At 40.4% G+C, this 13105-nt stretch overlaps 1 protein-coding gene across 1 annotated transcript in view; it reads left to right on the top strand.

Moving 5' to 3' along the window:
• The window catches only part of LOC104466688 (glycosyltransferase-like domain-containing protein 1), a gene marked incomplete at its 5' end in the record, with an annotated part of 17647 nt that extends 5766 nt beyond the window's left edge, over positions 1 to 11881 (top strand). The window contains 3 exon segments of the mRNA XM_010080208.1: positions 2974 to 3044; positions 3767 to 3858; positions 10708 to 11881. Of these exon segments, the coding sequence (XP_010078510.1) occupies positions 2974 to 3044; positions 3767 to 3858; positions 10708 to 10791 (247 nt within the window).
• Between the last annotated feature and the right edge of the window lie 1224 nt (positions 11882 to 13105).

Genomic DNA, 13105 nt, shown 5'->3' with positions numbered 1-13105 from the left:
CGCTTGATGTTGGATGCCTGCCCAAACACCAAACTTCTGTTATCGTTAGAGTGCGAAGGAAATCAGAAATGCAATGATCAGCAAAAGACAAAGGCAGGCCAGCAGCGCGATCCCAGCAGCCCAGTACGTGATGGTTACATTCCATGCGAGTTAAGTCACTCTGGTAAAATCCTTGGCAGGGTTGGGTTTAGGGTTTTTTTGTTGGTTTTTTTTTTCCAATAGTTTATTCATGATGTTCATTATTATGAGCTGTAAAGACTATGAGAATTTCATTTTTTAAATGTCTTATGGAATGTATCACTTTCTTAGATCTTGTAGACATGCTGTGGAAACCATAACATAAAATATGAGTTACTTACAATAACTAATTTTAATCCCATCTGCTAAGTATGACAACATTAGCATTTCCACTTAATTAAAAACACCCTTAAAGCAGCAATGTTTTAATCACTCCATTTTATTTACTCTCCTCCGGTGTCACTTCTAATTGTAACTTTTTATTTTTTAATAATGAGGGATTTTTTTCTTCTCTGTGCATCACACAAAAAAAGTGCTGTCGATAATTAGCAGTCTTCTGTTATTACTAGACTCAGGTGTCACAACTGTGTCTCATCCTCATTACAGTAAAAAATTTCACCTATCAGATTCATTATTGCTAGATAATGCGACTGAGAGCCTTAGCAGGCCCTCCAGAAAAGTAATTCAGCCAAGCAAAATTATCAGCTAATTATATTTAGAATCAAAAGCCCAACAACTATTTGCAGATAAATTGTATGAATTGAAGTGAATAGATCTGAATATTAAGATTCATAGATTTAGCAGATGATTTGTTAATTGGAATAAAAAGGTCATTTACTAGCCATTTTAACAATAGATCAATCGGAACTCTATTTATTATTTAGCTAGTAGTGCTTAAGGATTGAAATGAAGAATAATTGTATTATTGTTATGATATGATACTTTTCTGGAAAAAGGACAGAAATGGGGGGAAGCTGCAAAGCTTCCCCATCTGTCGTCGGGCTGAAGATCTTCGAGGATGCTCTGCCCAGTTTGGTTTGTCTATAGGTCTTGGCATCCGAAAGGTGTAGGGTCTATAGCGAGAGTTCTTGCACCACGGTAAGGACCTGTCATGGTGTAAACTTTGGGGCTGGAAAGGTGGAAAATAAGGATGCAAATGAGATCATTTGCAAATGAAAGAATTCCAAATTTTAACTTTTATCCGGCAAACTACAGAGGCGTTAAATTCTGGTTTTACTAATTCACGATCCTGCCCGGGGTTTTCATAAGGAGAAATTGTGAACTCAAATGATGACTCAGATTGCATCTTGGCCTCCAGTTTTGTTTTAGGAAGCTGTTCTTTTTTTTTTTTTTTTTTTTCTCTGCAGAAGATATGATTAAAAAGCAAATATTTTAACATAACTTAGTGATCTGAGCTATTACTGAAATGTCCACAGTTTCACTCTTTTTTTTTCCTCCTAGATTAAAGAAAAATTTAAAAATCTATTTGCTTTGACATATGACACAATATTTAAGAACTGAAATCATCAATTAAATCACACATCAGAAACATTTCCCTTTGGTAAAAAAATATAGTGCTAGACGATGTACACTTTGAAATTGTTGTTAATGTTTAAAATGCAATCTGAAGTGCATATGTTATTTAAAAAAAAAAACATAAATTAGAAATTTTAAAAGTTTATGAAAAAACCTAGCAATCATTGCTTAGCAAACGCATTTGCAGAGACGTGTATCTTTGGGTTTTGGGATGTGTGTAGTTTTCTACCATGACAGCTGAATATGTTATTCTTTATTTTATTTCTTTTTTTTTTTTTTTTTCTGTTTAAAATTGAGTAGATCTAAAGGAAACAAGGCTTCCTTCTGGGTGCCTGTAATAAAGTACCAAAGCAGATTTGCACACGAAGGTAGCGAAAGCCTTTTGGATTGTCACTGAAAATAGAAAAAGGTGAACATTGACAAGATCTCAGCTATTTTTTTCCTGGGGACCGAGAGAAACTGAAGTTAAAAATAAAGTCCTCGTATGGTCAACATGTTGGAGGAAATTCAAAGACTCTCATAAACTAAACATATTTTAAGAAGTGTTTTAAATTTCACCGTGTAATTTCTGGCCAACAGAAATTACAGTTGTATCTTTGGAGGGACATTATGTCAGATCAATGGTCATTATGCAAAAAAAATAAACTGAAAATTCAATGCCTTTAACCCGTTCGGTTATTCCCACGCAAACACGAAGAGGATAGCTTTTCTTTCGACTCTCTACCAGAAAACTTTGCGCCTCCGTGTCGCAGTCACAAAATATTTGGGTTTGATGTTAGAGGAAATATGTAAATTGTTCCTTGGCAAACCCCAAGTACAAAGCCTTGCGCGCTTTGGCGAAGGAATCTCATCGGTAGTTATTAAAAAATATAAGAGTATATGACCCGAAAAATACAGGAAATTATCCATAAGCTGAAATAGCCCAGCCCGAAGCACGCTGCAAGTTGTGCCTAAGATATATTTAATTCTAACCTTTGGCATCTGAAAGTCGAAGGAGAATATCTGTCGAGCCGGGTGACAGTGGCTGGGTGTGCATGACGTGTGCACGTCCGCCCTGGGTGTTTTTTCTGCAGCATTATTAAGAAGAGCCGTCCATACTTCACCATGTTGTTACATGTGTCTGTCTGCTGATTATAAAATGTGTTAAACAGTATTTAAAAAACAAAAAAAATGCAGAGCCGCGCTTTGATTTATTCAGCGAACAAAACATATGCTCGCTGTTCTGTTCTATGTAATTCATATGATCAATAAAATTTTCTTGAAAAAGAGCAACTTTGGCATTTAGAAGGATTGTGCTGCTGAGGGAAAAAAAAATGTTTCACTCTTGCTGTATGTAGTCAACCTCAACGCTCTTGCACCAGAGCAAGTTTTTGGTCCACTAATGTCTTTTTTCGTGTATTTATTATTTCTAATCTGCAGGGTGGAAGCTGTGTATTGCGGCTGTTACCCGCTGTGTCCCAATGCCTTGGTGTACCCAGAGATATTTCCAGGTAGCTGCGTTGTTGCCCGTTCTTTTTTTGCTGCAACGTAATAACGTGATTCGTGCTAAAATATATAAAGTTTGAGAATAAACTTTGAGCAAAAGCGATTGTTTATTTGGCAAGCCAACATGTTAGTGTTAAGGAAAATTTTATGTGTTTTAATACATTAGACGAAGTTTATATTTGCCATCTGGTCTTTTAAGATAACACAAAAGCAAGTTTTGAAATAGCATTCTTCATTGTTAGCATACACAACCCGTAATGATAGATTTTTTTGTTAAAAGGTCAGTGATGCTGCAATGGTTTGCAGATTTTTTTTTTTTTTTTTGATATACAGGAGGGGGGGAAAAAAAAATCGAGGCCTGAAAATCACACCAAATGATTTAAACCATTTAATACTTCATAGTATGCGTCTGCGGTACAGGATCCACGCTGCTGTAGTCCCAGTTCTTTGGAAAACCTCATGACTAAATGTATCACATATGCATTGTGTTACATTAGAATAATGTATTTTAATCACCCAAAGGAGATGTCTAAACAGCACAACTACACAGTCTTATTTAGCATTAAACATCCTTGTGAGCTGAGGTAACCTTATAAAATCATGCTTAAATAATGTAAAACACGAGGCGGCACAGAGCAATATGCATTTTTAATTAGTAAAGTGACTAATATCGAGTGTGTGCTTTGAGGTTTTTGTTTCATTAAAAATGTATCTGTTTTTCCTGCAGCTGAATATCTGTATTCTACACCTGAACAGCTTTTTAAAAGGCTTCAGAATTTCTGCAAGAGACCAGATATTGTAAGGAAACATCTCTATAAGGTAGTTGTTCGGAATAGTTTTACATGATATAATGCCATATTGAAGTACAAAGGAAAAAACCCCTTAAAAAAAACAACATTTAATTAACATACTAATGTTTAAAGGAAACATGCTAGGGAGGGATATTAGTCGTTACACTAACAAGGATTAATTAAACTAGATGCCAGTTGTATTAACCTAGGTCTTATGAAATACGTGCACTTAATGCATCCTACATGCTTTTTTTTTAATTTATTGTTTTCTAAAATGACCGTCCTTTACGTTTGGACCCAAGAGGCTTATAAAAATGAACCTGTATTAATGCAACTCATTAGTTTAAAAGGAAAATAAAAGAAAGATCCTACAATTATACTAATGAGGATAAGCCTACCTCCCTATCCTAATTTCATCTTCAGTCCTCAAAAAATGCAGGTGACAGGTATCAGGTAAGATTTCTCTGCTTTCGGAATTATTTGAATTATTTTCACCATTATGATTATTTTTACTCTTTGCTTTTTAAAGTGTGTTGAACATTAAAAAGTTTCTCGGAAGGATAATTTACTGGTGTTTATCATGCCCTGTTCTTTGCAGTTCTTTGTATAAAATACAGCTTCAGCAGCCGACCCTCCGTTCATGTCTTGATGGAGTTTTCAATGCTAGACTGACTTTCGCATTTTCAAGAGGTGTATTTATACGGCTAGGAGTCACACCTTATTTTTTTTTTTTTTAATTACGCAACTGTAGACGAAGCACTAAATTTTATATTATTCCAGTGAAGAGTTATTATTACATGATGCTGCTTGTAGAAAAAAAAAAACTGCGATTTTCTACATGCTGATATAGAAACTTACAGTGTTTTCTGACTATTACAGCCCTGGCTACGCTGTGGGCAGGTTGGATGCACATTACCCCTGCACGACAAAGGTGTTTCCAATTGTAAAAATAAATTAAAAAATAAAAAAAATTGAATTTGGATTAAAGTCCATAAAGGCTTGGGAGTGCATAGAAAGCCTCCTCGTGTTACCTGTGCAATACAAATACGGTCTTCTTAGCCTTCCCCATCCAGGCACACTATTAATGAGCAAGAGAAATAATCTCCTCCTTAATTTGGAGGCTCATGCTGCCAGCAGACCTAACCTCATCCCTCCACCTTCTTCCTTCTGGGGACCAGAAAGCGTTGGGTCTCGCTGCACGTCGCCTGCCTCGCGACCCCTTCCCGCACACATGGAGCAGGAGGAGCCAGGGTTTAGCCCATGCTTGACTTTTTTTGTGACCTAAAAATAGACGTTTACATAATGATACATCAAAGATGATGGCGGTTCTGCAGGAAACAGTTAAACTTCAAGAAAGAAAAAAAAAAAAAGGGGAGAGAACCAAAAATGCAATTTAACACCCAATTTCAAGCTCATTATCTTTCATTGTCTATTAACTTGGCAATGGTTCAGAAGGTAGCTCATAATAGTTTAAAATGCTGACTGAACACTTCCAGTGCTCAGCATTACTTCTTGAGTCAATAGTATCGTAGAGTTATACATGGTGGCTTCAAAGGGAAAACAGTCCTTAAACGTTTACTTCGACGTTTCCCAGTGCTTCAAGTTCAGCTCATAGTTGGGTTCACGTGGATCTTCTCCCAACATGTGCATCCCCAGCTCCTAACCAGAGCCAAGGCACACTAAAAACGGAAATAACAGTAGAGCAAATCCTGGAATAAAATAACATGAGTTTCGAATGTGTGCACAAGCACCATAAGCAAAACGCTGGTTTTCTTTTCTTAAAAAAAAAAAAAAAAATCTCTTGGGATGAGTTGCAGGCAGAAGCTGAAGGTGTGTATCTCACCCCTTGTACACATACACTAGTTATTGCCAGTGCAGCCCTGTTCAGACCTTCGGAGCGATGGGACTGAGGGTCTGCAACAGGTAGCGGTGGAGCTGAATGGGGGATCGTTTTAAAACGAGCGTAGGAGAGCGTAATCCCAAACCTGTTGTCTTTAATAGGCTTTGGATCAGCTGGGAGAATACTGTTAGAGTTGTCTTTTGGACCTACACCCACAGAGGCCAAGTCTTCCTTCCGCAGTGGAGCTATCCTCAAACCCTCCTAGAAAAAATGTGGATGTAGAGATGGCGTTGGAGTTGGAACGATGCCGCTGTTTAGGAAGCTGAAAAGGGTGAAACCATGAAGGTTATGCAGCACTTCTACTGCATTTTCACTTTTTTTCAGATCAGTATAATATTATGTATATAATGATAGAATAGAAAAGAGACCCCAGCGCATTAGTGCAGACTAACTAGCTATTTTTCTTTCAGAAATCTTCCTGACATGCTCCATGCCTCAAGTTCATAAAGGAGCTGTGAAGTCTTGAAAGTAAAAATGCTTTCCAAGCGAAGAGTGCTTTTCTCAACTGGGTAGGGGGGGATTCTGCTTTGTAGATCAGGAAGTCATCATCATCAGAAGTGCCTTGGCTTATCCTTGTACATACTGTTGTGGTTTTATTTCTAAGGATATCCATAATAATTAGCCAGTGGTCTAATTAAACAGGCGGTTTATGCCTTTGGTTGTCCTCAGTGCGTGTGCTGACAAAGTTGGGGGCAAAAGGGAGACGAACGGCAGTGGGGCAGCCGGTGAGTGTCCCTGTGAAAATGCACAGACCCAGGCATTAAACTGTAATAGCTTCACTCGCAGATTCAGGCTGGCAGACTTTTAAAAATGTCTGTAATGTAAGCACCTATGAAAACCTTTCCAAATGATGTATGGCTTACCCTGCGTATTCTCACTGCACCCACGGCGGGCTCGTTCGCGTTTCGACGTTGCCTTCCACCCGTTATGAACAGAAGATTGAGATGAGCAGGAAGCAAACCTCATTTGTTATCAATTATTTGTTCTGTTCCGGTTCTGTGGAATCAAACGTTGCTCTCTGGTTCCTGGGTATTTGTGGTTGCCAAAGAGCCCGAATGAAGCAAGTAGCGACAGGGTTTCACTTGGAGTGCACCCTCAGACCTGTCAGTGTTTGCAGGCTGCCTATCTAGTAGATTTAAAATTTAAATATATATGTGTGTATATATATATATAGGGCAAAGCATTTGTTTCTGCATTATTTTCTTGAAGTTTACCTTTCAGTTCCCTCACTTCAGTTTCTTAATTTAAACCAGCATGTATAAAGAGTATACAGTGGAAAGGGACAAGAAGAGTTGCCAAAAGCCAGGCATGGAAGGAGCTGACAACTTTAAATAATCTCTCCCAGCCCTCCCAGCTGAATGAGTGCTGGTTGACATGCTGTCAGCTTCAGTTCCTACAGAAAAAAAAAAAAAAAAAAAAAAAAAAAAAAAAACCTACTCTCGTTCATGCTTGTTTAACAGAGAAAAGAATTTGGCCCACTTTCTGACACTCATCTTCTCATTTCCATCACACTACAGAAGCTCACCTGCCTATGAAAAGACACATGGCGTGATTTTTTTTTCTTTTTTTGCTTTCTTACACCACTGTAGAAGGAAGTCTGCTGAATTCAAAGGGATTAAACTGCTGTAAAATCAAATTAAGATCCCAGTTAGACCGTAGACATCTGAATTGTTTCCAGTCTCAGGATTTGGCTGTATAGGGCAGTTCTAACAAAACTTTCTTTTTTTTTCTTTTCTTCCTTCTCTTTTTTGCTCTGATTTGAGATAAAGCAGTAACTTTGGTATTTCAGGAAGACGTGTAAAAGGGAAAACTGCTCCTGGTCCGGCTTTAATATTTAGGCATAGCTAGGCAAGCAGCAGGAGGCATTCTGAGCCTAAGGATACGGGGAGTTGGACTCGTGAGGATGCAGGGGAGCCTCATACCAGATGTCCTGTCAGCCCTGTTTCAAGGAGCAGTGGTTGTTCATGTACAGGCCATGTAAGAGCCAGGGATGATGCCTCTGCCCTTACCTTACCCATTCCCCAGCAAACCTCCACGAGAAATTTGTTTTTCCATAAGGATGCTCCGGATTAGCGCACCATGTGTTCAGTGCTGTGGTTTTGATGGTGGTGAGCAGCACCACCTTGGGAGAAGGCTGAAGGATATTAAAAGTCTTCTTTTGGTCTTTTAGAGTTAGAGATTGGTCCTAACCCTGGTCATGGAGATTTTATCGTCTTTCATAGTCTTCTTCTAATATTAAGTATTGCCAGGCTGTACATAGTAGATCTCCCTGGGACATTCAGGTCCTGGTTTTGTCTTTGACGGTTTCCTAGAGGAAAGCAGTTCATCAGACATTTACAGACGGCATGAAAAGCTTTTCCTTCAGTTGGCTCAAGATTTCCCCACCTTCTGCTGCATTGTCTTCTTATTCTGGAGTTGGTCGCCTGGAAGCAGAAGCTCCCTCTCCATCTTTTCTATACCATTCATTATTTTATCAACATTTGTCAAACATTTACAGTATCCCGCTGTTTTCGGGCTCTCCTTGTGAATGTTATTCCATGTTTATATTCTTGTCTCCCATCATTCAAGCCATTTTGATGCTCAAGAGCTGTTTTTGTGCTGGTGGGATCATTACTTCACGGAGTATTCTAGGCCATGCCATCAGTTTATGCGATGTGTTGTACTCTCTGATAATTTTCAACCTGTTCCTTATGGAGCCAAACATACTGTTTACTTTTTAACAGGGAAATGTATATTGAGCAGATGTTTGCTTACAGTGTTCTCCAGATCTTTTTGTCCTGAGCTGATAAAGTTAATTTAAGAGCTTTATAGGGTATGCAAATAGTACAAATATTTCCATCCATCCTGCTGGCTTTTCTGTTCATCAGCAGAGCGTGTTTGCAGAGAAAAAAAAAAGAAGGCGTTGTGTTGAATTCGGGCTTCTAAATGGTTAGCATTGGGAGGTTGGAAGCACAAGTGGGGAACTTGTATTTTGACTCTTGAGATGCTCCGTTTCCAGTAAGCATAATTTAAACTGGTTTCAGAGATGGTCTAGATCTGCTTCTTGGATCCTGTATGGGAAGGTTTTAGCAGGCTGGGAGCTCTGGCGTGCAGCGTGCTGAGTCCGTGCTCTCCCATCTCTGTGTTGGTGCTTAGGCATGGGATCCTAAGTAAAATGTATGTAACATAAGGATTTCTTATGTGACAAAAAACGTCGGTTAGTTATTTAAAACACAGAGTCGTAGTGAAGGTACCGCTGGAGGTCATCTGGTCAAACTCTGCTCAAAGCAGGGCCAGCTTCGAAGGAGGATCTCCCTTCAAAGTTGGATCAAGTTGCTCAGGGTTGCATCCAGGTCAGACTGAAGTCTTGACATTTTTCATTCCCCTACATATGGTTGATATAGGTGAAACCCAGCTAGCGTAGGAGGTTTGCACAGGTAGGAAGATCTGCTAGACTGTGGGATGCAGTTGAAGCATTTTGAGTCAACCTGAGGTCTTCAAGCAGCAGGTGGGTCTGGAAGCAGTGGTGGTAGAGTGAAGTTTGCTAGCTGACATGGATCCTCACTGGGAGAAATGAGCTATACAGCCATGCATCTATAGACATATGTATAAGTGTGCTGTACATGTCCCTTTTTATTATAACAACATTAGATAGCTTCTCATTTAGTTTTAGGAAGTAAATGAAAACTGTCAGATGAACCACAGCCTCTGGAAAATGGTAGATGGAGAAATGAGTCAAAAGAAATATGATGAACTTGGGAAGAAAAGTTGCAAAAAGCATGAAAGCTTTTTTTTTTCCTTCAGTAAACTATATTCAAATTACCTTGAGAAAGCAAGCCTGAAACTTTTCCTAATGTTGGTCAGTGTGTTCTGAACCACCCCATGCAAGGTACTCCCCAGGGTATCTTGCATGGGTTCGCATCCATCATTTGATGTGTTCTTGTTTAAAGACAGAAAGAATGAAATGAGTTTTAAAAGGCTGATACAAGAAACAGCAGAACAGCCCAGTTTGTTCAGGGAAATACTGTTAGCCTCCCAAGGGGTGTTCCGTAGCTCTGACTCAGGCCTCCCAGTGCACCCAGTTGGTGTAAACCAAGGCTGTCTTTTGGTGGCGGTTTCCAAAGGTGCTTAGAGTTTGAAGGCTGAGCTCCAGAAGTAATTAACTACAAGCTGCTTTCCACCTTGATGCTTCCCCAATACTCACAGAGGGAAGGAGCTGGGTCACAGAGTAGAGCTGACATGATACAAATGAGCTCTGTAAATCGCTCTGCTGTCTTGCCTGCTGAATCTCAGGTTTTGTGCTGAATAATGGTCTCTAATTCTTAATTTTGTTAAGGTAATTTTTTTAGAAGTGCATAAAATACATGCCAAATCAGTACTGGCTGCTTGAACTCCAACTGTCCTGAAACAGCAGGTCTGAATAGATGAACGCTCCTTATTAAATTCTAAAGGTTAACTCTGAAGCCTAATGACGGCAGAGTAGATATTAATCACTTCAGTCCTGATCTTAGGACACAAGATACAAAAATGGTGATTATATCATATTGTACTGCTCCTGACATCTTACTATGCTGCCTGTTCTGCATGGGGAGATCTTGCTTGTGTGAAAACTTCTTGATTTGTGTATTTGGAGCCTGTTGACTGAATCACATTATATTCCATGAAAAAAACAAATGCTCACACCTCTGCAGAGCTATCACTTTAAAAAAAAAAAAAAAAAAGGGTGCTTATCCAGGAGCCAATAACCTGGGTCTGCTGACCAGCTTACCTGTCTTAAAAAAAAAAAAAAAAAAAAAAAAAAAGCAGAATTCACCCTGTTTCCAAATAACGCCACGTAAGCATTGTCCAGCCAACTCCCTTCCACCGCTCCTGAAATCCCGGGTGTTGCAGAGCGTTTCGGCACCGAGCCGCGCTCCTTTTCCCCTCGAGAGACATCCCTTTTGTGTCGCGGCATCTAATGCACCTTCGTGCGTTTTTTTCTCTTGTGCTTCCTCGCAGGGCGAGACGGCTGGGTTTTCTTGGGCAGCGCTCGGCGGTAAATTCAGGTCTTTGCTCGCAGCAGAACCCAGGGAAGATTTGTGACAGATGGGGCTAAGTCACAAACTTGCAGCCTCAGGCAGAATTGTGGAAGTTTCCAGAGTGTGCCCATATTTACCTGATCAGAGAGAAAAGAAAATCTGCAGAGGAAGCCGAGCCTGGCTGCTTGTCATAGCTGACACAGAGCCATCTGCCACAAACCTGTGGCGGCTTCAGATCTCCAATCCCTGCCACCACCCCAGCTCAAATTAAATACAGATTCTTAGAGACGTTATGATGGTTACACATGTCCTCGGCATCACATGCAGGAAACCGTAAAAAAAAAAAAAAAAAAAAAGAAAAAAAATATGTGGCCTGTTGTATAACCGCACTCATGTATCCCATATGTGGTGCCACATTGAATTTCCGGTTGAATCTGTTTTTATCCTTTGTACTGGATGACATGGTGCCTGAATTCTTTCTTTTTCGCCGACACGATGGCAGCCAAGCTGCAGCTTCAAACGCTCACACTTGGCTGAGTTTCTACCTAGGTTGCCAGGTTATCATTGGAGCCTTATTGTGTCCTCAAAGGGCCACAGGGCCTGAAAGGAGGATCCGAACGCGGCCGGGCTAATTGGGCAGCCATCGCTGCGTTGTTTGGAGGCAAAGGGGCTGCTTTAACACTTTTTTTTTTTTTTTTTTTTTTTTTGCAAATTAATGACTCTCTGGCACAGGGGTTTTTTAAGTGAAGGTATTAATAAGGGGTCTGGCAGGTAATCCCATGATTCGCGGAGTTACATTTGCATTTAATTAATCTTAAAGAAAGCTGAAAGATAAACAGCTGTAATTCAAAACTAGCATGGGAAATATGCTACGTGGTGCCATCTATCCGATAAAATGAAAGCCGAGACACTTGTTTTATTTCTCTCAAGGATGGAGAACAAACAGATAACAGTCAAAACGCTTCCAATAAAAACCAGTAGTTTAAATGTAACGGCAGTTCATCAAGAATCTGCATCCAGTTACAAATACAGCCTTTTAAAGATAAATCACTTATGATTCCAGCAGTCAAGCTGCTGTATTTGTTGATGTAAAATGTTTTGAAGATGTAGATTGTACAATAAATTTTTAATAAAGTGCCCACTGCAATTTTTAATTAGCATATCTCATTCATGTATAAGTGTGTACATCTATCTGTATGTTTATCACTATGCATATCCTTGTGTCAGAGTCAATGAATGCAATTGTGTCTTTATCTGATGGAGTCGAATCTGTTTTGCAAGCGATAATAAAACGTTACGACAATTCCAAGATTTTCAACTCCGCTCTGGGAAGAAGCAAGAAGAGGACTCTTGGTAAGGACTTCCGGTGTGAAGACCTTTCTTTGCAGACAGGTATGGTTTCAGGTTCCTTCCCATCACGCCGGGTTGCTCCTCTCCCCAGCCCGGCAGTGGGCATCAGCAGAAGCTGAAAGAGGGCAGATTTAGGTTAGATATTGGGAAGAAATGTTTTCCTGTGCGGGGAGTGAGGCAGTGGCCCAGGTTGCCCAGAGAAGCTGTGGATGCCCCATCCCTGGAGGGGTTCAAGGCCAGGCTGGATGAGGCTTTGGGCAACCTGGGCTAGTGGGAGGTGTCCCTGCCCATGGCAGGGGGTGGAACTTGACAATCTTTAAGGTCCCTTCCAACCCAAACCATTCCAGGATTCTATGATCTTTCCTTTGCCCAAGCACTGTCCACAGCCGGTGAAAGGCTTAGGCTGGTTGCCCTCCACACACATGCCTTCATGCCTTTGGACACCATCAAGACACTGTACTTTCCTTTTAAAGTGTAAGAGAGTGCATGTGGTACCTGTCTTTAAAATCACTCCATTAAGCAATCAAAAAACCCATGGGAGATCCAATGGTAAGTGTTCAGATATTTTCCTAGCACTGTGGAGTTGTGATTTTGCATCTGGTTGAGGTTGAGTAGAAGCGGACTTCTCAAGAAAGCGTGCATAGGTGCAGAAGTCACAGTTGGTAGAGCCAAGTAGCAGGACTGCCTTACACTTCTTACCAGCTTTTCTTATCATAGATGTTCACTACTGTTATCACCTCTTGCACTGATGAGAGCAAATTTCTCTTGTTTTGACTGATGGGGAAACTGAGGCATGGTACAATTAAAGCAAATGGGTTCAAGTTTCACAGTGAGTCACTCTCCAAACCAAGAAAAGGGAAAGAAGAGATGCTGTAACGTTGTGCTAGGGCTTGTGGTGAACACACTCAATACACCAGAGCTCCGTGGTTTTGAGTTGACTCCTGCTGTCCTCGGTGCACGCCCAGATCGGGCCCATGGCCGCAGGAGGTCTCGCCCAGCTCCGTGGCGAGGTGGAGCTCTGCCTTGGT

Source organism: Pterocles gutturalis, unplaced genomic scaffold (genome assembly GCF_000699245.1).
Source record: "Pterocles gutturalis isolate BGI_N339 unplaced genomic scaffold, ASM69924v1 scaffold5014, whole genome shotgun sequence".
Lineage (NCBI taxonomy): Eukaryota > Metazoa > Chordata > Aves > Pterocliformes > Pteroclidae > Pterocles > Pterocles gutturalis.
This window is presented reverse-complemented; position numbering and strand designations above follow the sequence as displayed.